Source organism: Pipistrellus kuhlii, unplaced genomic scaffold, assembly GCF_014108245.1.
Source record: "Pipistrellus kuhlii isolate mPipKuh1 unplaced genomic scaffold, mPipKuh1.p scaffold_m20_p_17, whole genome shotgun sequence".
Classification (NCBI taxonomy): Eukaryota; Metazoa; Chordata; class Mammalia; order Chiroptera; family Vespertilionidae; genus Pipistrellus; species Pipistrellus kuhlii.
In genome coordinates, this window is record NW_023425482.1 from 10190968 (window position 1) to 10215935 (window position 24968).

The 24968-nt window shown below is 39.5% G+C and overlaps 1 protein-coding gene across 2 annotated transcripts; it reads left to right on the forward strand.

Annotated features, from left to right (window-relative positions):
• The first annotated feature begins 1794 nt into the window (after positions 1-1794).
• On the forward strand, positions 1795-23637 carry MPHOSPH6 (M-phase phosphoprotein 6). 2 transcript variants are annotated; one of them, XM_036440700.2, is made up of 5 exons: positions 1795-1958; positions 7696-7808; positions 14255-14345; positions 22205-22299; positions 22925-23637. In XM_036440700.2, exons 2-5 carry the CDS (start codon positions 7699-7701, stop codon positions 23055-23057), a joined length of 429 nt encoding a protein of 142 aa, XP_036296593.1. In that variant the 5' UTR covers positions 1795-1958; positions 7696-7698; the 3' UTR covers positions 23058-23637. The 2 variants fall into 2 exon arrangements, with proteins under 2 accessions (XP_036296593.1, XP_036296592.1); XM_036440699.2 differs by lacking the exon at positions 1795-1958 and adding an exon at positions 2053-2185.
• Positions 23638-24968: the final 1331 nt, after the last annotated feature.

Genomic DNA, 24968 nt, shown 5'->3' on the forward strand with positions numbered 1-24968 from the left:
TCCCCGTCTTAGGGATGCCTGGCAGATTATGATTGGCTAGAAGTTTTAGCTTAAGCAGTCTCTGTTTGACCTGGTTTGGTCTATTTGTCCTGCCTTACGGCTACTGGAAACAGGACATGCCTGCCTGGGGGTTGAGCCTTGTAACAGAACTATGTTATGACTAAAAGTTATGCTACATTCTTTGTTGTGTCTCTGGTTGCTCGTTCCTTCCCTGGCCTGGAATTCTGCCTCAATAGGGCCTTGCTGGCCATCTGGAGCCCTGCCTTAACCGGGTCTTGCCGGCCACAACATCCTTGTCTTGTTCTCATTTCAGGATATTTATACAATAGTTGCTATTCTCTTTTTAGAATATTCTACTTCCAATTTTTTATACAACAGGTTTCATTCAACTTTCAAACCTGAGCACTATCATCTGACAAGAACCATCCCAGACCACCTTATTTAAATTAACCTTAAAAGTCCCTCTATTACATTACTTTTTTTTAATTATTATTATTGATTTCTTTACAGAGAGGAAGGGAGAGGGATAGAGAGCTAGAAACATCGATGAGAGAGAAACATCGACCAGCTGCCTCCTGCACATCCCCTACCAGGGGGAATCGAACCTGGGACCTTTCAGTCCACAGACCGACGCTCTACTACTGAGCCAAACCGGTTCCGGCCTATTACCATACATTCCTTTTTTTCTTCCATAGCACTCACCAGAATGCCAGGTCCAGGAAAAGGAGGTTGTATGTGTGTTATGTGGCAACTATTGTAGCCCAGACACTGGGCTAATGAACTCATGAGCAAATGAATTTTATAACCATTTACCAGAGTATAATGACTTTATTCAATCCACTAAGAAAACCTGCCCAGGATGGGCCACATTTTTATGAAGCTTTCTGAATCTCAGCTCTAACACTTACAAACCGTGAGATCTCTGGCAAGTCACTTAACCTCTGTGGGCCTCATGTTCCCCAACTGTATGACAATACCTTCTTCAGAGTTCTTCTGAAGATTAAATAAAATAAGGCACGTATGCTACCCAGCACAAGGCTTTGGCCTATATCGTACACACTATCAAATGAAAGGCTATTGGGTTAGATGTTTTCCAAAGTGTGGCACCTGTGGATAGTGTGAAAATGTCAAAGGTGGTACAGACCATTGAAGCTATTACCGTTTCAATTCTTTGGATTAAAATAAGGCCTTCTTTCTTCATATGTCTTGACTATCTCCTCCTTTTCTTTTTAACGGAAATAGCATTTAGGTTCAAGGACACACCGCAGGTAATACGTAAATGTAACGTTATTTTCTATTGTAGTTCTGAAGCCAGTCTGACTTTGGTCTAGTTAAGGAATCTCTCTATGCCTCAACTTACTGAAATGCAACGCGGGGACCAGGACAGTACCACCTCCGTGAGGTATCGTGAATATAAAAGCAACTATTACACTAAGGTGATCAGACGTCCCGATTTTTAACGATTTGTCCCGCGTCCCGCGGCGTTTTTAAAAAGTCCCGATTTTTAAAAAGATTCTTTTAAATCTTTCGGACTTTTTTAAAACGCCGCGGGCCACGGGACAAATTGTTAAAATCGGGTCTGTCCCGCCAGAAGCGGGACGTCTGGTCACCTTATATTACACGTAAAGCGATGCAGGACACAGAAAGCCCGCCATCCATGTTAGAAACATGTGAAAGGGACGGTCTTGGCGGGATGGTTTGGCAACAGCCTCAAAGGTCTCACCAGGACAACTGGGTCGGCGACGCGCGGCAGGGCCGGGTCTGTGAGGCGGGGCGGCACTCGCCACCACCAGACCTGCCGCTCGGACGGGTGCGCGGTCTGAGGGGCCGGCCGAAGACCCCGGGGGACCAGAGCTCGGGCCTCCCCGGGCTTCTGCCTCTTTGGGTCTCCTTCCCGTCGTTGAGAGACTCATCCCTGCGTGGGCGGTCGCGCCCTTACCCTGAATTTTCCCCAGCAGGTAAGCTCCGCCCTGAAAGGGACGCGAAGAGCCCAGGAGTGTTCTGGCGCGAGAAACAGGGGCGGGGCCACAAGGCGGGGAGACGCACGCTACGTAAGACGCCGCCGCCGTGTGCGTAGTGGTGCGCATGCACGGTGGACTTTGTAGCGGACATCCGGGCTCCGGGGCGAGCCAGCATGGCGTCTGACCGTAAGACTAAGTTGTCCAAAAATCTGCTGCGCATGAAGGTACGGGGTACGGGGAAGTCAGGATGGGAGGGCAGGGCGACCGGGTCCTCCTGGCCTATCCGAGGCCGGAGCAAAGGACGTACAGGGGCCCCAGAGGGCCTCCAGCTCTCGCGTTCATTCATTCGCTTAGCGCCTGCTCTGTGTTAGGCTCTGGCAACTGGGTTAGAAAGCCGGCAGATTCTCTCCTAAAGCCACCTGTGGAATAGGAGAGACCGAAACGTAAAAGGGAATACAGCGAAATAAGAGCAGGGAATGCCAGAAGCGCCGGCCAGGAACTTGGGGCTTCTGCGGGAAGCGGTGCTTTAGCAGAGACTATAGGGTGGGTGGGAGGATAGGGACATAGCAACAGAAACTGAGGCAAGAGAGCGTTCAGAAGTCTGAGAGGCAAAACCCAAAACTTTTATGCAGAGTTTGAAGAACGAAAGATGAGTCAGTATGTCTGGAAGGCAAGTAGCAAGACATGGGCCTGAAAAAGTAGGCAGGTCACACAGCAGGGAATTTTGGGCCAGGTTAAGGATATTTTTCTTTTATCTTGTGAGCATTGTTGAGTTAGGGGACAGTATAATAAGCTGTGCCTCTTATTCTGTCCTGTGGGTAATACTTAGTGAAAGAAAGGCCCAACAGGGTCCAAAATTACAGTCAGAAAGACCACCCAGAAGTTCTGGTGATCTAGGTGAGTATTCCAGGGGTGGTGCTATGGAATTATAACAGTTGAGGTGAAAGTGAGTTATATCAAGCAAAATTTACTTTTATATTTCGAATTTAATCAAATAAAATCAAAATGGACAAAAACAAGGGTAGTTAAACTGAATACAGGAATTAAAACGGGAAACAACCTATCCTTAAAACTTAATAATAGAAAACTTGTTAGTTCTTGCTGTGTACCAGACACTCTACTAAGTGCTTTAAATATATGAACCCAAGAATTTCACATAATCCCTTGAGATGGGTTGTTATCCCTCTCCAACAGTGGAGGCAACGGAAACGGAAAACTAAGTAATTTACCCAAAGTTACTTACTGCTAATAAAAAGTGTAGACAAGACTCAGGAAGTCTGTCCCTAGACCCCATTTGTTATCAATTACTATTGGTTACTGAACACTTAGAGATGTAAACTGTTAAATGTTATGTCTAGAAAGGTGCAAAATTTTCAGGAAGAGGAATCAAGGCATAAATAATGTTCTGAAAGACTGAAGAGTAAATATTGCAAGTGCAAAATGTGAATTGAGTTGAGCTAGGGTGTAACTATGGATGAATAGGGTGATTGAAAGTGAAGGGTAAATCAATATAATTTATAGTTTCTAAAGTAATTCATGCATATTAGCAAAATTTGAATCTTTACTGAACAGAGTTTTCTCTTGGTTTATGGTTTGTAATCATGTAAATTTCAAGGAAGTGGAGTAGATTGACAAATCAATTACTGAAAAGATTTTAGAAGTTGTTGAACTCTTGGAATAAGTCAAATGAAGATGTGCTGGGTGATTAAGGACCAGACCAAAGATCTGACTTGGAAGTTAGGAATGAAGAAATTAACTCTAAAAGATCATTTACATCTTACCTGAGTGGTTGAGAGAGAGACAACTAGACATTGGAAGCAAAGGAGAAGTTCTCTATTTGGGTTTACAACTTCTGTCATTGTTAAGAAAGAACTCATTGGCAGGATAGCAAAAGACACTATATATACAGATAGAGTGGAATGTCTTATGAGAAGGACTGGAGCAGCTGCCTGAGGTTATTGTATTCAGTGTAGCTGTTCCTCAAGAGCTAAATATAGAGCAAGAATGTCAAGGTTGAGGATTTAATATTGACTCATTTATTTTCCAGTATACTTGAAGTCTGACTTGGGTCATCTATTGGGGGTCTGGCAGTCGATCCTGATGGGAAATAGAAAGTGAAGGATGTAGGTGGAAGGTCTGTGAGTATGATGGAAATGTAGAGAAGGTACTTATTTGTGATAACTCTTTTGGACTCAAGACAGGAGTTAGTGAACTTTTTCTGTAAAGAAATAGGTAAATACTTGAGGTTTGTGGGCCAGTCTGTCTAACCAACTTGGCCCTTGTGCCTCCAAACCAAATGAGTATGGCTTTGCTCCAATAAAACTTTATTTACAAAAACGAAAGTCTAGCCTAAGGACTATATTTTGTGATACCTGCTTCAAGCCCTTGGTGTGAGTAAAACTAAATCAGTAGCTTTAGAGTATGTTCTTAGATGCTGTAGTGAAAGAATTGAACTGCTGCCCAAGTCTGGAGTTGCTTCATTCATAGTCACAGGGTTTTCTATCCTTTTCATATGTATAGAAAAATGTGTGTGTGTGTGTGTGTGTGTGTGTGTGTGTGTGTGTTTCGGTACATATGAATATGACTATTTCTATACCGTAAAGAATATCTACTTAAAAATAAGAGCTAAGAGCCAAAATCAGTTTGGCTCAGTGGATAGACCGTTAGTCTGTGGTCTGACGGATCCCGGGTTCAATTCCGGTCAAGGGCATGTACCTTGGTTGCGGGTACATCCCCAGGAGGGGGTGTGCAGGAGGCAGCTGATCGATGATTCTCTCTCATCAATGTTTCTAACTCTATCCCTCTCTCTTCCTCTCTGTAAAAAATCAATAATATATATGTGTGTGTGTGTGTGTGTGTGTGTGTGTGTATATATATATATATATATATATATATATTTTTTTTTTTTTTTTTTTAAGTAGGAGCTAAGAGGGCAGTTGGAAGGATTTGTGAGTTTTACCATGAAGAATATTGTGGGGAGGCGGCACGGCCATGGCATACTCAGCTCCAGGGCTCCTTATGGCAGTGCCACACCAGCTCAGCCAGGTTCAGTGAACCTGAGTGGGGGTGATAAAGAATTAAAAAAGACAGACAAGAGAAGGAAAGCTGGGACTCGGTGGGATGCTGCTTCCCTGATGGGGACCCAGCAGCACCAACACCCACAAGCCATGTCTTTATTTTATAGCAGGTGCCATGAGGCAAAGGGCCTGGTCAAGATGTTTACAACATTCTCATGGGTTTTGATCCTACTCAATTACATGCACCTGATCAAACTTTGTTTACTTGCAGCCTATATCACTTAGGCACTTTGGACCATGTGTTCAGACCATAGGTCCAAACTTACAACTACAGCTGTTGGCTATAATTGTACTGGGAGAGCTCTGCCTTCCAAGCTGGGACTTGCACATGGCCACGAGAGGACTGTGCCCTCTCATAAATCCAAAACTTGAACCTATCCAAACACTGTAGCCTCACCCCACAGAATGAGTAATGGGATAAGACATACATGCTTAAAGAGAACCAGCCAAGAAAGGAAATTTGGAAAAATAAGACAAGTCTGGAATCAGTTCCATTCAGAAAACCTTTATGGAACTCTTTTCTGAGTACCAGTTGCAGCCTACATACCAATAATGTAAGATGAACAAGAGATGTGATCTGCATTCACAATCTTAGTCTTTTGGGATACATCTATCTATATATAATATAAAAAAAGTCAAAGCGACCATTTGACTGCTAGCTATGATGCACACTGTCCACCAGGGGGCAGACATTCAATGCACAAGCATGAAAAAATGGAACAGACTGATGAATCTCAGAGGACAGGGGGGAAGGAGGAGGACGGGAAGATAATAACCAAGATCTTGTATGCATACTAGAGGCCCAGTGCACGGATTCATGCACCAGTGAGGTCCCTCGTCCTGGCCTGTGGGGATCAGGCCAAATCCAGCAATCTGACATCCCCCAAGGAGTTCCGGATTGCAAAAGGAGCAGGCCTGGCTGAGGGACTGCACCAGACCTCTAGTAGAAGTATAATGAACAATAAACCAGTGTTTATAAAGCTGTATTAGAAGCAAGGAATGTTTATCAAAGGTCATGTGCTCTGGGCCTTCACGAGTAAGTATTTTGCCAGGCAGAAGATAGAAGCATAATGTTGAATAGCAAAGGCAGAAGAACTGGGAAGTACAGGATTTGCTTTCCAGGAATTGCCAGCTCTTTCCAACAATGAGGAGATAAGCACAGGAGAAAGGATAAGGACAGATGTACAAACAATGCAATGCCAAGACATGGATGGTGGTACAATCAATACAGTTTACCCAGACTTCACCATTTTACTTGCACTCTTGTGTGTGTGTGTGTATGAATTTTCCATACAATTTATTATATGTAGATTTATCTAACTGCCATCACATTCAAGATACAAAGCTTTTCCATCACCACCTTTGTGACATCCCTAACCCCTGGCCATTATTAATCTATTACTCATTATTATAATTTTGTTATTTCAAGAGTATTATATAAAAAGAATCATACAGCATATAATCTTTGAGATTTTCACTCAGCATAATTCACTTAAGACCCAGTTAAGTTGTTGAGTATATGAATAGTTCCTTCCTTTTTATTGCTAAGTAGAATTCCATGCTGTGGATATTCTATGGCTTATTTTAACCACTCACCTATTTAAGAGTATTTTGATTGTTTACATTTCTTGGCTAGTACAAATAGAGCTGCTGATTGCTGGGTCATGTGGTAAATTCATGTTTAGTTGGATAAGGAACTATGTAGCTATTTTCCACAAAAGAGGTAATTTCCTTACATCCTCATCAGAATTTTCTGTTATATTTGTGAATATTTTTCAAGTCATTTCATTTAGTAGTCATTGGTAAAGCCTTATGCCCAAAAATGTTTATGTTTTGGAAGAGCTAGAGTTGATGGAAGCACAATATAGAGTCTGGATAAGGGAAAGAAATGGAGGTACTGTAAATGGAAACCAGTGTAATCCTAGACCTAACTGCTAGGTGGTTTCTAAATTTATTTTTTTCTGTTATTAATATTTCATTATTTTGCTGTGATTAACTTCTTGTTTTGCCTATTGCCTGGAAATAGTGCTATTGTTTATGCTAGGGAGAAACTAGAACAGTACTGCTCTTTTCTCTAGCGGCCTAATTTGAGTTGAGCTTCTACAGATATATTGTCTATCTATATATATAAAAGCCTAAGTGACCAGTTGACCGATCACTATGATGCACACTGACCACCAGGAGGCAGACACTCAATGCAGGAGCTGCTCCCTGATGGTCAGTGAGCTCCCACAGTAGGAGCACCGCTCAGCTGATCGAAGGGTACCATTCGCAGGACTCACAACTGGCCATTGCAGTGAGCCTACCATGTAGTGGCAGCAGCAGGTGCAGCCGGGCCAGGATGAGCTGGAGTAGCTGGCAGCGTTGGACTGCCAGTTTCGGCCCAATCCCCGAAGCCATACCAAGGAACATCCACTGGTGCATGAATCCGTGCACTGGGCCTCTAGTTGCAAAATAAAGAGCAGCCGTAGAGTTGATCAGCATTTCATAGGATAGATACAAGTGAAGAGCAGGCTTTATGGGGTCCTCAATCATGAGGTGGGATTTCTGGAGAAATGGGGAAGAGCAAGTGAAAGAATAAAGTTATTTGAGGTGTTGTTGTTTTTTTAACCTTAAGTTGGGAATATTAGTTGCTGACACTGATTTTATTTTGATAGTTCATGCAAAGGGGACTGGACTCGGAAACCAAGAAACAACTAGAAGAGGAAGAAAAGAAAATCATTAGTGAAGAGCATTGGTACTTGGATTTACCAGAGCTTAAAGAGAAAGAGTAAGTTTTGTTAGAAATTACATTAATGGCACTTTGGGCATTCAGAGTGAAATCTCTATAAATGTAACTCATCATTCCAGTGACACAAAGCCCATGAAATATATAGCATCTATTCAGTTTCTTGAGATAGCCTTACAAGTAGTTTTCTATAATTTCTATAAACCTATAAGAGGTCTACTTGAATTTTATACATTTTGATTAACCCTTGGCTATCATTTATAACATTCCCCCCCCTTTTTTTTTTCATTGCATAGGAATCTAGCCCATATCTCTAGTAGTAACTGGGGATCTTTTATGAGATTCTCTAATGTACATGCTACATATTAAGTTCCATAGATTAAGTGTATACTTCTGGGCTCTCTAGTTTTATTTCAGGTTAACAGAATTTTTCATTAGACGGAGCTTCTTGAAGACAGTCAAGACATTTTTGTTTACTTTTCAATTTTTTAAAAAAATATGTTTTTATTTCAGAGAGAGGAAGGGAGAGAGAAAAATAGAAACACCAGTGATGAGAGAGAATCATGAATCACCTGCCTCCTGCACACCCCTTACTGAAGCTTGATGAACCTGCAACTTGGGTATGAGTCCTGACCAGGAATTGAACTGTGCCCTCCTGGTTCATAGGTCAATGCTCAACCACTGAACCACACTGGCCAGGCTTTTTAAAAATGTTTTACTATTAATACCAATTGTCTTAGTTAACATTCATTGAATCTGTAATGTGTGGGCTAAGCATATATATACTGTAATATATATATTTTGTATTTTTGTGGGTTTGTGTGGGTTTTTTTAATCCTCACCCTAGGCTGTTTTTTCCATTGATTTTTAGAAAGGCAGGGAGGGTGAGAGAAAAAAAGATGAGAGGCTACGATCAGTTGCCTTCCCCATGTGCCCCAACCTGGGCTGGGTATTGAACCTGCAACCCAGGTACATGCCCTTGACTGGGAATCAAGCCTGAGACTTTTCAGTGTTCAGGCTGGTCCTGTATCCATTGAACATACACATCTCTTAATTATTTAATCCTCGTAGCAAACTTGAGAGCTGTCTACTATATTTTAGCCATTTTACAGTTGAGGGAACTGAAGCTTAAGAGAAAATAATTTCCTCAGTGTCACCCAGCTAGTCATTGCTAAAGCTGAGATAACACACTAGACCAGTGGTCGGCAAACTCATTAATCAACAGAGCCAAGTATCAATACTACAACAATTGAAATTTCTTTTGAGACCTGAAAACCAACTTCTGCGCATGGGCCACGAAGTTTCAATCGCACTGAACGTGCACACCCACGTGTGGTATTTTGTGAAAGAGCCACACTCAAGTGTCCAAAGAGCTGCATGTGGCTTGTGAGCTGCAGTTTGCTGACCACTGCACTAGACCATTGCTCTTCCACTATAAACTTGTTTGATGATTGATAAATAATTTTGAATGAAGGAGTGATAGATCTACATTATCCATTAATTTATGTAAAATTTTCTGGAAGCTACTTATTTCTTCTTGATGCTTGTCTTACCTTAATGAGCTCTATGCTAAGATGATTTTACTTAAACTTTGTGAAAGAACTAGAGATACTGCATATTATTATCTTCAGGCATATTTTTCCTTTCTGTACCTTATAATTCTTTTTTTTTTTTTTTTTTTTTTTAACATTTTATACTTCCTTGTTCATTTGGCTGATTGTCTCTGGATCTTTTGGAAGGTTAGATACTCCTCTCCAAAGATAAAAAGTATGTCCCGCCAAGAGGGATAGGAGGAAGCTACTTTGTTTTCTCTGCTTACTTCTCTGTATACTTGCTTTTTTTTTTTTTTATTGCTTATCAGGGGAAGGAAGATGTTAAGGAGTAGGGGAGATAATGCCAGAGATGGTATGGATTTGGAAGCAGGGAGTGTAGAAAGGAACCTTTACTGACTGGTAAGGAGCTACAATTTCATTTTATGCCTTGACCAAACTTGCACAAAGTATCCCAGATATCCCAGGAGGATATCTATCTTGTTTTCAGTATTCGCTGCCCCCATTTCCCAGAAAAATGACCTTTAGATTTCTTTCCTAGGAGGTAAATGTCTCAGTTCATTTGAGCTACTATAACAAAATACCACAGACTGGGTAGCTTATACACAACAGAAATTGATTTCTTACAGTTTTAGAGGCTGGAAATCCAAGATCAGGAGAATGTGTGCCTGAATTTAGATTTCCTCAGGCAGAGGTGGTCCTGCAGGGAGGTGCCAACTGGACTACAGGGGAGGAATCTAAAGAACAGTGGTTCTCAATGTTTTGGACTCAAGGATTATTTACATTTTTTAAAAATTATTTGGAACCCTTAAAAAGCTTCTTAAAAATAGCTTAAGACAACTAGAAGAGGAAGAAAAGAAAAATCATCAGTGAAGAGCACTGGTATTCTTCATGTTGATATTTATATAAGAAATTAAAATATTTTTAAAATATTTATTTAGAAACTGATGCATTACATGTTAACGCAAATAACACATTTTGCATGCAAAAGAACTTTTCCAAGACCAAAAAAAAACATTAGGGAGAAAAATGGCATTATTTTACATTTTTGCAAATCTCTTTAATGTCTACCATTATAGAAGACAGCTGGATTCTTCTATCTCCCACATTTAGCTAGTTATAGGATGCTGTTTTGGTTGACATACATAAAGAAAGTCCACCCTCACACTTGATGATGTATAATAGTTGAGGATAGAGGTGTGTTGTAATACCTTTTTCAGATAATTCTTTGATACTACAAAACACAGTAAGTAGTATAGTTTCTTAGATGTTAACTGCAATGAGGAACCTGAAAACATCTTTGTCATAATCATTAGTCTATCTTACATTTTTAATAGATATTTTGTCAATGTATAATTTCATAACATTATGCATTGCTCGTTTGGAATATATTAGCTTAATGAGTTATAGGGATTTTCCAAATAACTCATTTCATTGCACAGTATCAAAAATTACATCATTAATATTACTGTTGGCTTCAACAAAAAAGGCTTTGAGTATTGGGAACCTGCCCAGAATGACATATACAAGCTATTCAAAATTCTAATTTTTGCTTTAAAGCTTGAATTTTATTATTGGCAATAAGTACTGTCAGTTGTTTTCTTTGAGATAACAGATTTACTTTATTTATTTTCAAGAAAATAACTGCTAAGTACCCAAGTTTGAATAACTACGGTTATAATGTATCAGGAAAAAAAGTAGCTAGTTCAATTCACAACTCATCACACAAGTGCATTTTCTCAAGATAGTCATACTTTACTAATCAGAAGTATCTTATAAATGCTTCCCATTTTGTATAGAGAATATTTATAAAAAGTGTAATCAAGGGCTGAAATCAATAAAAATAAATTTTTAGTGCTTCATGTAGGACATAATTATTGGCTTTTATTATTATTATTATTATCATTATTGTGAAAGTTAGCGGTAAACAGTGTAATGACTGTTAGTACAGTCTGGTAGGATTACTTCAATTCATAAGATGTGATTTTACCCCTAATTGCTTTTGCACACACTGTAAATGTCAACATACCGTAGTAAAAAGGGCAAATAATGTCTTAGTGTTATCAGGGAACGTCCTAGTGTTATGAGGGTGTACTTTTTTTATGTTCTTCAACCAAGACATTTTGACCTCTTAGCAGTTTTACCTTCTCTTGCTCTTTCCAAGTCATAGAGGCTTCCTTACTGTTTCTCAGGAAAGCCACTTACATTCTTCTTTGAGGGCCTTTACTTTTGACTAGTTCTAGTATTTTTCCACTGGTATCCTCATATCCTTTTTTTTTTAAATATATTTTGTATTGATTTTTTACAGAGAGGAAGGGAGAGAGATAGAGCTAGAAACGTCAATGAGAGAGAAACATCGATCAGCTGCCTCTTGCACACCCCCTACCGGGGATGTGCCCGCAACCAATGTACATGCCCTTGACCGGAATCGAACCTGGGACCTTTCAGTCTGCAGACCGACGCTCTACCACTGAGCCAAACCAGTTGCGGTATCCTCATATCTTGTTCCTCATTGTCTTTTGACCATCCCATCCAAGAGGCCTACCCAGACCACACCTCATAAACCAACGAAACACAAATTTTTAGATAAAAAGAATTTGGATGAATTGGATAGAATTCTATTTTCATGTCTCTTGGTTTTAAAGGTGGAATTGGAATTGCTGGATCATATGGTTGGCATATATGTAACATAGAAGAAGCTTTCAGATCAGTCTCCAAAATGATTGTACCATTTTTCACTTTCACTTTAGGTATTTTATTTTTCTAAAATTTCTATTTAGTAATGTTTTTATTTTCATTTTTTTAATTCACGTTATTTGTATTTTCATTCCATTCATATTTTCCTTTAAATTCTTGACCATATTTATAATAGCTATTTTAATGTGTTCTACTAATTCTATCATTTTTCTTTTTTTATTGACTTGTTTTCTGTTAATGGGTCAATTTTGAGTTCTTTTCTCCCTCCCTTGAGAATGGATCGGGTATGTCCAGCCCAGGCCATATAAGACTCATGAAATCATTTGGTCTGGCCCTGCCAAGGCGTTAGGGGTGAGTTAATTAAATGTTTGACCAAATACAGCAGGCTAAGTTGATAATTGTGTACAGCCCATGAATCCTATATAATAAAAGGCTAATATGCAAATTGTCCCCTTGACCAGGAGTTCGACCAGGGGATGGGGCCAGCCAGCCAACTGCCTATCGCCCCACCCAATTGGGGGTGGGGCTGGCCTGCCAACCATCCACAGTCCATCCTCCCTGCCAGCCTGGCCCAGCCTAGCCCGATGGAGCAGGCCAGCTGGACTCCACCTGTGCACAAATTGATGCACCAGGCCTCTAGTAATGTTATAAATATCCAAATGGCCCTTGGCAGAAAATAAGTTTCCCAGCCCTGCTCTAGAGGGAGGGCAGCCCTGCGACACCTTGATTTTGGTCCAATGAAATTTATTTCAGACTTCCAGAATTATAAGAACATAAATTCGTGTTGCTTAACCCACCACTTAATTTGTTACCGCAGCCCTAGGAAACTAATGCACAGGTAATTGTTCTCCTAGAAGTCATTATTTTTCCCTTGACATTGTAGACACATCCTGCACCATGTGCAGCCTGGTATTCAGCCAAAGATTCAAGGGGACCCAGCATGTAGATCCTGAATTCTTTGTTTATTTACCTTGCTCTGGTGTCTTGATCCATAAATTTCCCACCTCTGGAACCCCAACTTTTAATTTGTCTTTTCTGTGCAGTGAGACTGGGTACTCTTAGAGCTTCCTCCAATCAGAAGAAGGGCATTCATGGAGCTCACTTCATTTGTTTTTCTTTTCTCATGCATCACATCACTGTTTCCTACTTTGTCCCATTTTAAAGTTGCCTGCAATAGGAGGGCTAGCTATAATAGATACGAGTTACTCTCTTATGTTCAGGAGTGGAATAACCTGCTCCTTTTTATCCAATATATAATATTAATCCTTTATTATCTGGCACCACTCTAGAATGTAACCTCCATGAGAGCACAGACTCTCTTCTTCATGGCTATTTCCCCAACTTCTAGAACTTCGTGACACATAATTTGGTGTAATAAGTGTTTGCTGATTGAGTGAATGAATCTTGACAAGAAGCAGGGCTGACTTTCCACCAAAGAAGCCATAAAGGCCAAGTATTTGTTTTACAAGCATGCTTTCTGGTGGACATCAGAACTATAGCCAGATATGCTCACCTGGGATTAGGATCATGAACTGGTGACTCAGGAGAATCTATTTTGGAGACTAAACATCCACCCTTGCATCATGTTACCAGAGCAATGGCTTGCCTGGTGCCCTCTATAGTTTCCAGTACTATTTAGCTCTCTCAGCAGCAGTGCCATTTTTATTAGGGTAGATTTGTAACATGATTTTGATTTTAGGTCAACTACCTATCTACCCTTATTTCTGCTCATTTTCTAGTTCTCATCCAGCTTTCCCAGTGATTCTGTGAGATAACCAGTATTTTCACAGTAAATTCGTTCTATGCTTAAATCATCCAAGGTTAGTCATTGTTTATAGCTAAGAGTTCTGACTAGTAAACTCTTTTAAAACTGCCCATGACTTCAATTTCACAGTATTTAATCAGAATTAGATGAGTGGTGTAAACATCAAGGATATTTTGCTTTAAATATGGAAAAATCCATGTTTATTATAATAGGTCTCTACCTTGTGCATTTATGTAAATCAAATGTAGTGTTTAGAAGAGGCTATGACTCTAGCCAGCAGTTCTTGCCTCCTAATGTGTTTGCCGGACTTATTAATCAGTTTTTATTTCTAACCCTAGATTAGAAATCTTACTTCATTTTTACTTGATTCTACTGAGAACTATAAGATTGATTTTTCACTTGAAATCTTGACTTATATTTGCTTTGCTTTGTTATAAGTAGACATGCTAATAATACAGGTTTATTTTCCCATGTAGGAGTTTCATAATAGAAGAGCAGAGTTTCTTGTTATGTGAAGATCTTCTCTATGGAAGAATGTCCTTCAGAGGATTTAATCCTGAGGTTGAGGTATTAATATAATTACTTTAAATTTTAAGTTTTTCCAGTTGGATTCTTTCTGCTAATAATTTGGTTTAGGTTTTTCCCCACCAGGTACCATTTCTCCTTATTATATGGAAAATAACACAGTCTCGAAATACTGCCATAGCTATTTAAAGAAATTGCAGGCATTGCAGTCTAGTTTTATAGTAGAATTGAGTAGATAATTTAATATAGCAGTATAAGTTCCTAACAGTGCCACTGTAAGTGCTAGAATTTCAGCTCAGGTCTTTTACGGGAACATCAGGATTTTATTCATATGATGCTATTCTGAAAAATTATTCTCTGGCATCTATAAATGTATCTTTGCTACTGGAAAAAAAAATGTTACTTAAAAATTGAGTAATTTGACTTTTTAATGGACAGGTTTTGATCCAAACTTGTAAATAGATTTTTAAAAGAATCCTTTGGTAAATTGGTTTGAAAAGTAAAATACCAGTAGTCGCCTTAAAACTGCTCTGTTCATTTGAATTTTCCTGCTTCGGGTTTTTAAAGAAGCACAAACCTTCACCTAACTAATATCAGAACTCTGGTTGTATATTAAAAGCCATCCTATCATATACTTAACCAACCTAATGGAGCTCTGTGATATAAAGCTTTAGTTTTATGACACTTAAAGCCAGGGTTTCTCAGCCCTGGCATCATTTGATGTATTGAGTCAGATTGTTCTTTGTGGTGTGGACTGTCCTGTGCATTGTAGGATGTTTAGCAGCATCCCTGGTCTCTATTCTCTACTCCCTAGACACCAGTAGTATGTACACACACACACACACACACACACACCCGTTGTGACAACCAAAAATGTCTCCAGACATTGCCAGAGGTCCCTTGGTGAGCAGAATCTCCCTCACTTCTCTAAGGATGCCTGTAGTCAACCACAGCTAACCAAGTTAATTGCCAACTTTTATTTAAAGATTATAGTTTAATTTCCTATCCCTCATCTTTTTAAGGGGTATAATACTTAAGCTGTTAAATTTACTTTATATAAAATAAACACTAAAAGTGTTTTTAATATATAAGTGTTTGTTTTCCCTTGTTTTGGCCTGTTTAAAGCTTTAGATTGGAAAAAGAAAGTGGGCAGTGGAACAAAGGAGAGGGAAAAGCAGATAATGAGTGTGTTATACTCAGAGACTGGGGCTGTGGGTGGACAGGCCCCCAAAGTATATCTGGTATGTGGGAAAAGGAGTTGATTTGGGCCTCAGAATTTGATGGGGAGGTCCTTGGGAAGTGGCTTTAATTATGGGCACTCTGTACCATTCGGTATATTCTCTCTGGGGGAAAGTTTTAAACTGTTTGGTTTATAGATCTGAACTATCATAAAATGTGAGAAAAGTTTGATATACTTGTTTATGAAAAAAAATGATACCAATTTGAGAGCACTTAGTTTATAAGCAGGACGTTTTTAGAACACATGTTTAATATTGTATGTGTTTCTAGTAACACCTGGCATAGAGTTCATCTTGTCAGTCCATATTTATTCTGTGCCTGTGATGCATCAGCCCTCTTGAAGCACTGGAAATGCAGCAGGGAACCCAATTGTATGCCCTCACAGAGTTTGTATTCCCAAAATTATTTCATTCTTAGTACTTTAAGTGTTAGAAAAGCTAATTGAGACTGGTTTCTCATCTGCTTTCCCTTCCTTGTTCCTTGTTCTACCTTTGCTATAAAGAAAGTACTATACAGTAAAAGTAAGATCTGTTCAAGGGTAACTATCAAGTAAAGGTTAATGTGAGATAAAAAGATGGAAAGAAGCCCATGACGAATGGACATCATAGGGGAAACATTATCCACCCTCATGTTTGGAGGTGAGGCAGGTCCTCCTCATTATACCAAGGCCCATTTTGCAGTTCTTCCATCCAGCAATTTGCTGCCCCACAACAACCACCACCATAAAAAAAAATCATTTAAAATTACTCTTGACTATAATATTTCTTACATTTGGCTCAAAGATGGGAAGTTAGGAGGAAATCTGAAAGATTACTTTTTCTTTCCCCTACTCACTAGAATATGTTAGCAGTGTGTCTGTTTATTTTTTTTTTAATTAAATTACAATTGACATACAATATTATGTTTCAGGTATCCACACCATGATTAGATATTTATATAACTACAAAGTGATCACCTCAATAAATTTAGTAACCATCTGACACCATACATAATTATTAGAATACTAAAGGCCTGATGCATAAAATTTGTGCACAGGTGCGGTCCTTAGGCCTGGCCAGTGATCAAAGCACAAGCATTTGGCGTAGAAAGGCAGGTCCCAACTGACCTCTGGGCTCCGGGGTCCCAAGCCAATTTCCTCAGTGCCTGGGAACCAGGTGGCAGCCCTGCCCTCCACCACAACTGCCGGTCACTATCTGGTCAACATCTGTAGGGCAGTCAGCGGGACGGTCAGCCAGGTGCTTGGGCCTATCCCACCTTGTCCTGGTGCTGCCCACTCACCTGTTGCACCATCCTGCCATGGTCCGGCTCTCGTTGGGTCCCATCAGGGCCAGTAGCACCTCCACTGCCACCCCCTGCCAGCGCCGTGTCACTGATGCCTGCCATATTTTGCGCTATCACCTGGTGGTCAGTACACGTCATAGCAAGCAGTGAACTCCTGTTTGAGGGGACATTTTGCATATTAGGCTTTTATTACATAGGATTGTTGACTACATTCCCTATGCAGTATTTTATATCCCCATGACTATTCTGTAACTACCAATTTGTCCTCTTAATCTCTTTACCTTTTTCATCTATCTGCCAAACCACCCTCCTGTCTGCCAGTGGTCAAAATGTTTTCTACATCTATGCATCTATTTCTGTTATGCTTGTTTGTTTATTTTGTGTTTTAGATTGATTCCACGCATAAGTGAAGTCATCTGACATTTCTTTTTTAGATTGATTCCACGCATAAGTGAAGTCATCTGACATTTCTTTTTCTGATTTTTTTGTGTATGTTTCTGTCTCTCGGTCCATTCATGTTTTTATAGATTGTAAGATTTTTTTTTCTATGATTCAGTTATATTTCATTATATATATGAACCACTTCTTTATCCATTCATCTATTGATGAACACTTAGGTTGCTGCCATATCTTAGCTATCTATATATAGAAAACCCTAATATGAAATAGACAGAACGATGGAACAACCAAACAACCAGTCGCTATGATGTGCACTAACCACCAGGGGGCAGCAGGCATAGCAGTGTCAGCTGCAGCAGGATGGTGGAGCAGGTGAGCAGAGGCAACAGACCAAGGCAGGGCACTGGTCATTGTCATTGGGACAAGCCTCTGGTGGTTACTGAAAATTCTTCCCACACACCACAGTCCCACCCAGTGCTCACACCTGCTGCTGGCACCGAAGCCACTGCGAGTGGCAGCTGCTGGCCTTAGTTGCCCCTCAGGGCTTCTCCATCTCCCCCAGCTCCTGAGGGGTGATTGGGGCTGGCAGCCACCACTCACACCCAGTGCTAGCGCTGGCCCCACCCACTGCTTGCGCCATCAGCAGGTGCGAGCAGGGCTGGTGCCATTAGTGTGTGGGAGTGGCAGCAGCTGGAGAGGGGCTACAAGCAGACAGGGGACAGGGGGCCATGGCAAAGGGGTGGGCCAGAGGCACAAAGAATGAGATGAGACCCACCTCTTTGCCTACCGCAACCTCGAGACCCACAGTTCCTTTCAAGGTGCATGAATTCATGCATTGGGCCTCTAGTTGTAAATAATGCTGCAGTGAATGTGGGTATGTCTTTTCAATTTAGTGTTTTCACTTTCTTCATATAAATAAAAATCAGAAGTAGAATTGCTGGGTCTTCCTTTGTCTCTTGTTATAGCCTTCGTTTTAAAGTCTATTTTGCTGGTATAAGTATTGCTTCTCCAGATTTTTTGTTTCCATTTTCATAAACTATCTTTTTCTATCCTTTTACTCTTAGTTTGTGTGTGTCTTTTGGTCTGAAGTTAGTCTCTTATAGACAGCATATGTAACAGTCTTTTTTTCTTATTCATTCAGCCATATTATACCTTTTGCATTTAGTGTAATTATTGATAGATATGTAGATTTATTGCCACTTTATTTCTATTTTTATCATTTGTCTTCTTTGTCTTATAATGCTGTTTTGGTGGTGAACTTTTTTAGCTTTTGTCTGGGAAACTCTTTACCTGTCCTTTAATTCTAAATGATAGCTTTTCTGAGTAGAGTAATTTTGGTTGTAAGTTCTTGGTTTTCATCACTTTGAATATTTTGTGGCATTCCCTCTGGCCTGCACAGTTTCTGTTGAAAAGTCAGCTGACAGTCTTATGGGAACTTTCTTGTAGGTAACCAACTGCTTTTCTCTTGCTGCTTTTAAGATTCACTCTTTGTGTTAAACTTTGACATTTTAATTATGGTGTGTCTTGGTGTGGGCCTCTTTGGGTTCATATTACTTCGGACTCTGTGCTTCCTGAACTTGTATGTCTGACACCAGATGAGGGAAGTTTTCTGTCATTTTTTCAAATAGGTTTTCAATTTCTTGCTCACTTCTCCTTCTGGCACCCCCATGATGTGAATGTTGGTACACTTGAAGTTGTCCCCAAAGCTTCTTTTACTATACTCATTTTTTTGTATTCTTTTTGCTGTTCTGATGTCAGTTTTCTGCTTCTTTAACTTCCTAATAGCTGATTTGGTCCTCTGCTTCATCTTCTCTACTGTTGATTTCTTATAATGTATTCTTCATTTTAGTTATTGTACTCTTCATTTCTGACTGATTATTTTTGTTTTCTTTCTCCATTTTTATATGTCCTATCTCTTTGTTGAAGTTGTCACTAAGTTCATCTACTCTTCCCCAAAGATTATCCTTACTAGGTGTACCAGTTAATAATAGTGGATTTTGTAATCAAAGAAAACAAGAGAAACATCAAAAGTGCTTTATTCAAAGTAATGTCTATTACTAGCTAAACATTTCCTCATCTTTCAGGTAATGTGTGGATACCATCCCAATAGGACTTTTCTTGTTTTGAGGCAAACCAGTCAGAGACCCAATTTTCTGCTGCTTCATACATTTTGAAGTGCTACTCAGAAAGTGTGTGTGCCATCGATCAGAACAAGTGGTAATCTGAAGTAGCAAGGTCTGATGAATACAGCGGGTCGGTTAATACTTCCCAGGCAAGATCTTTTAAAGTGTCTTTAGCTGGTTTTGAAGTGTGTGATGGTGCATCATCATGAAGCAAAATTACTTTGCTTTGTCTTCTGGAATATTCTGATTGTTTCATGATCAAATCGTGGTTTAAATTGATTAGTTGTTGTCAGTAGTGATCAGTACTAATGGTTTCACCTGGTTTTAGAAGCTCATCATATACCACACCTTCCTGATCCCACCAAACACAGAGCACTGTCTTCTTTACAAAGTGATTTGACCTTGCAGTCGATGTTGATGGTTGACCTGAATCAATCCATGATTTTGTGCATTTGGGATTCTCAGAATCAGTTCACTTTTCATCACCAGTCACAATTTGATGCAGAAAAGATTTTCTTTCGTGCCATTGAAGCAACATTTTACTGATGACTTTTGTCTTTTGTTCAGTTGATGTGGCACCATTTTCTTTCCTTTAAAACCTTTCCCATTGCTTGTAAACAATCAGAAATTGTTTGCTGAGCAACGTTTATCTTTCTACAAGTTCTTTTTGAGTTTGACACACATTTCATCCAATAATGCTTGTAATTGTTGGTCTTCAAACTTTTTCAGTTGACCTGGACATTCTTTGTCTTTCACATCAAAGTCATCACTTTTATAGCATTTAAACCAACATTCACAAATATCTTGAGATGGAGCATATTTACCATAAGCTTCTCAAAGTATTCAGCATACTTTTCTTCAAAATAAAGTAATGATTGGCACGAAATTCAACATTTTTAAGCGTAAAAATATCTATGATGTTAATGCCTTCAGTAAATTTGACATATGAAGTTTTGAAGCTTGTTGTCAATACAACAAAATTAGCATACATATCAAATTGCATCTATATCAACATATATGTAACTCCATCTATTAAAAAAAAATCGCATTTTTAATGGGTACACCTGGTATAACCATTGTTTTAAACTCTGCTTCTGGTAAATTGCTTGACTCCATTTTGTTTAGTTCTGTTTCTGGAGTTTTGTTCTGTTTTTTGGGGGGACATGATTCTTTGTCTCCTAATTTTATCTGTTTCCCTGTGTTTGTTTCTGTGTATTTAGGTATATCTGCTACATCTCTCAGTGTTGGTAGCCTTATGTAGTGGGTGTTCTCTCAGGCCCAGTGATGTCCTCCCCAATCACCTGAGCTGGGCACTCCCAACGGTGTCCCCTATGTGGGCTATATGAACCCAGTTGTAGTTGAACATTAACTGCTATTGGCATGTCAGTGGTAGGAATTTACCCCCAGGACAATCAGCTTAGAGGACTGACTGAGAGCATCATGGAGAATCTGCTACATAGGAATTGACCCCACAAAGCAGGACTTGCTTTGGTGGGTCTCTGGTGCCCACTGAGTTAACCTCCTGAGTGTGTTATTCATGGAGGTGGTTGGGTTGTAAACCAGCATGGTCTGAAAGCTGTCCACTGGGTGTGCTGGCTCTGGGGCATCCTAGGAAGTACAGGCCAAGGCTAGCAACTGCCTGTGCCCTGCACTGGGCCACAGTATGAACTGCAGATCAATTTGCAGATGACTGCTACTTGTGTGGGCTTGGAGGAGCCCAGGAGAGGCCAAGCTTCAAACCTAGGCTGGTTGCTGCTAGTGCTGGGCCTGAGGCCACTTAGCAAGAAATACAGATGCTGCCTTTTTGGAAGATTTTAGGGAAGTCCACAGCATGAGCCAAGACAGGCTATTTGTATAGAAAAGCTGCTAGGAATGGCTTTTGTGGCCTTACAAGTTGGATGGGTCAGGGAGTACAATGTTTTAGCCAAGTTGGTGAAACTCAGATACTGAGCCCACTCTCCAGTTGAGGGGAGGGTTCAGCTAAGGAACAGTGGCCTCTTCTAGCACTCTGATCTGGGAGAAAGGCCTACCTGATGCCAGACATTCATTTTCTCCTTGTATGTCCCTAGAGCTTTTCAAGTTGTTGTCTCAGAGCTGGAGTTCAGGACAAGTGAATTTAAGTAAGTCCATGTGCAGGGTGTTTAAGAGGAACACCTGGAACTCCAGTCACAATTTCCCCTGGTTTTTACAGCCAGAAATTATGAGGACTACTCTTCCCTGCACTGGAACCCTGGGGCTGGCAGGACAGTGTGAGCTTGGGGCCCTTTGCTCACCAGGTGGGACCTGTGCAGCTGAAATATCTCTCCCAATTTTTTAACCACCACACATTGGTGTAGCAGTGTGTCTGCTATAGATATAAGTAACTAATAATAATATTTATGATCTAAAATACAATTTAGCCGAAACCGTTTTTGGCTCAGTGATAGAGCGTCGGCCTGTGGACTGAAGGGTCCCGGGTTCGATTCCGGTCAAGGGCATGTACCTTGGTTGCAGGCGTGTCCCCATTGGGGGATGTGCAAGAGGCAGCTGATGGATGATTCTCTCTCATCAATGTTTCTAACTCTCTATTCCTCTCTCTTTCTCTCTGTAAAAAAAAATCAATAAAAATATATTTTAAAAAATTTTTTTAAATACAATTTAATTAACAAGTTTAATCTAGTGGGACTTTATCTTATCTATGTTTTTAATTCAGAGAAGACTTGTGTTAGTACATCATGGAATAAAGTAGTACAGAAAACATGAATTTTTGTTAGTCCTATAGAGTCTGGCCTCTGCTTCTCTTCCTTCAAATACATTTGACACCAGTTCCTTTCACAAGCCTTTTTCAGCTCTGATGGCCAGTGTTGGTGTATTTTTCAGAAATTAATGCTTCAGATGAATGCTAAGAGCAAAGCAGAAGAAGTTGAAGATGAAACAGTGGAGCTTGATGTGTCAGATGAAGAAATGGCTAGAAGGTAAGCATTACTTGGGACAACTTTGTGATCTGTGCCCAGTGTTCACTGGCTCTCACAAACACATGTGCCCTTCTCTTAACCCATGGTCTACCCCAGCAGGAAAATTATTGTTTCTACTTTCTCTGATATGACCTGGGATGGATTCATACTGTCACAGGTTGGCAGTTGGGGGCTCATTTCCAGTGCTGTTTCCAATCCATATTTTAAATATACATCTCAATTTATGTAGGATAATACAAAAACAAAAAATAGGGGAGAATTTAATCATTCTTAGAGAAGTTTATACATTTTTAAATCAGATGGCTTATTTTAATCATAGTTTTGATTTTTCTTATTTTTTTTTGTTGTTGTTGTTGCATTATTGGTTTTTAGAAAGAGAGAAATAGAAACATCAATAATGACAGAAAAACTGCCTCCTACATCCTAATACCCCTGCTAGGGATAGAGCCTACAACCCATGCATGTACCCTGACCGACCAGGAATCAATCTGATGGCCTCTTGGTTCAAGGGTTGACACTCAACCACTGTGAGCCACACCTGCCAGCCTTTGTTGCATTCTTGACAAGACGTGATTCCTGCCTTTTTTATTTGGAATTGAATTTGTGCTATTTATCATCTTAACAGATATGAGACCTTGGTGGGGACAATTGGGAAAAAGTTTGCCAAGAAAAGAGACCGTGCCAATTATGAAGAAGATGAAAATGGAGACATAAAACCAATTAAAGCAAAGAAGATGTTCTTAAAGCCCCAAGATTAAAATGTATGCCTTAAGATATGGCTCAGAGATGCCTCGTGAGAGTTAACATATTTTGGAACTCATTCCAGTGGTTTTTCTATAGTTATTAATATTGTAATGTTTATTTGTAAAGAAATGTATAATTTTGGAAACATGCTGTTTTTGAAACAGATGTATGATGGATGTTATACATCCTTTGCTTAATATGGTATTCATCAAGAGTGGATTTTTAGCCCTTGATCTTCAAATGTACAAAGGCAATGTTTGCTTCCTAAAAAATGTCTTTAAAAAACAGATTTTTTTAAAATATGTTTTTTCAGTCGCTGGCCTTAAATTTACACATAATGTAATAATAGTGTTTAAATTGTCCTTATATTTACATTTTACTTTAAATTATTAATAATGTTTAAGTCCTTTCATACATTTTGGAATCAAATGTTATGAGAATTTATTCTATATAAATTCATCAAGAACAAACATGCCTCTCTGGCCTAAAGTATTTGCATGCGGCCACGTCATTCAGTTTGTGGAATTAAGTGGTTTTGTTTAAAGCTTTTAATTAATAAGAAAAAAATGTTCTGTAATAAACATCTGTTTTCATGTATTTTTCTATTGTCTTACACTTTCAAATAATAATTTTAATTAAATTCAGTATTGGAACTTAAAAAAAAAAATACAGCCACTAATTTAGAAGATGGTGGCATATTAGATTGAACCATAAACTTTAGTTTTATGAGTGGAAACCATCAATTTTTTATAGTGAAGTTCAGTAGAATTTGCCACCCCCCAGATTATCTCCTAGTCTGAACCTTATTCTCAGTAGTAAGTAGAGAAGCCCATGGAATTTAGTGTATATGTGTGCCTGTGTCTGCCTGGAGATATGTATTATACCTAGGACTTCCTAGCAATACCCTTCTAGCTCTCTACATCCTGGAGCAGAAGCCAGAAGTTCTTGGTGCTTTGCCAGCATCACAAACCATTAATTTATGGACTGTCTTATTCACTCTTGTTTGCACAGTATTACTTTTGATAACCAAACCCATTTCATAAAAAATAAGTGGGACAATGAGTTTGTGCCTTTGGAATTCACTAGTCTTTGCTCATACCCCACATAGAGGAGCAGAGCAGGTATAATATAATAGAATGGTAGAATGGCCCAAAGTGGGATACAAAACTCCATCTTACAAACTCCATGCTTTGAATCAGTGACCACTTAATGGGACTGTTGATCTCATCATAGAATAAATGATCTGGAATTAAGCAGAGGTAGAGAAAAGTGGCACCTCTCACAGTTACTCTCAGTAACACATTCACAAATGTTTTGCTTCCTATCTCCTCAGTGTTGAACTCTGGAGGTCTGAGTTTGCAAAGGAGGAGTGTTCCCACCAGGGACACAAGATTATTCAGACAGAAATTGAAACAATCTGGTCATTTAGCCACTAAACCAGTAGGCAAAGAAGAGTACTCCCCTGGCTGGTACAGGAGAACAAGGGCACTTGTGCTATTTCTACATGGTGGGTGATGGAGAATGTCTTGGAACCCAAGACATCTTGTAGCACTTCAATGTCCATTGACAAACTTGAATGGAAAACAATCACCTCAGAGGCAGAAATGATGTAGACAGTGTAGGCAATGAAGTCTTAGGTTACCTTATGAGATATAAACCCAAGAGATCCTGGCTGAGAGAAGAAAAAGAATGAGCTTATTAACTACAGGCTTGTGATGAATTATAAGTTACCAAGCAGTTATGCATATTTTCTTCTTTGCTGAGAGTGCACTAATTTCTCATTTTTCTTACTGTATATGGGATTTAGAGGGTTGATGTTGCTAATAAAGTTGTTTTTCTTGCAGGAAGTTTAATCATATTTAGAAGTGAATGCATGTGGATGTAGAATAGCACAAGGAGACAACTGTAATAGATATTAATTTGTT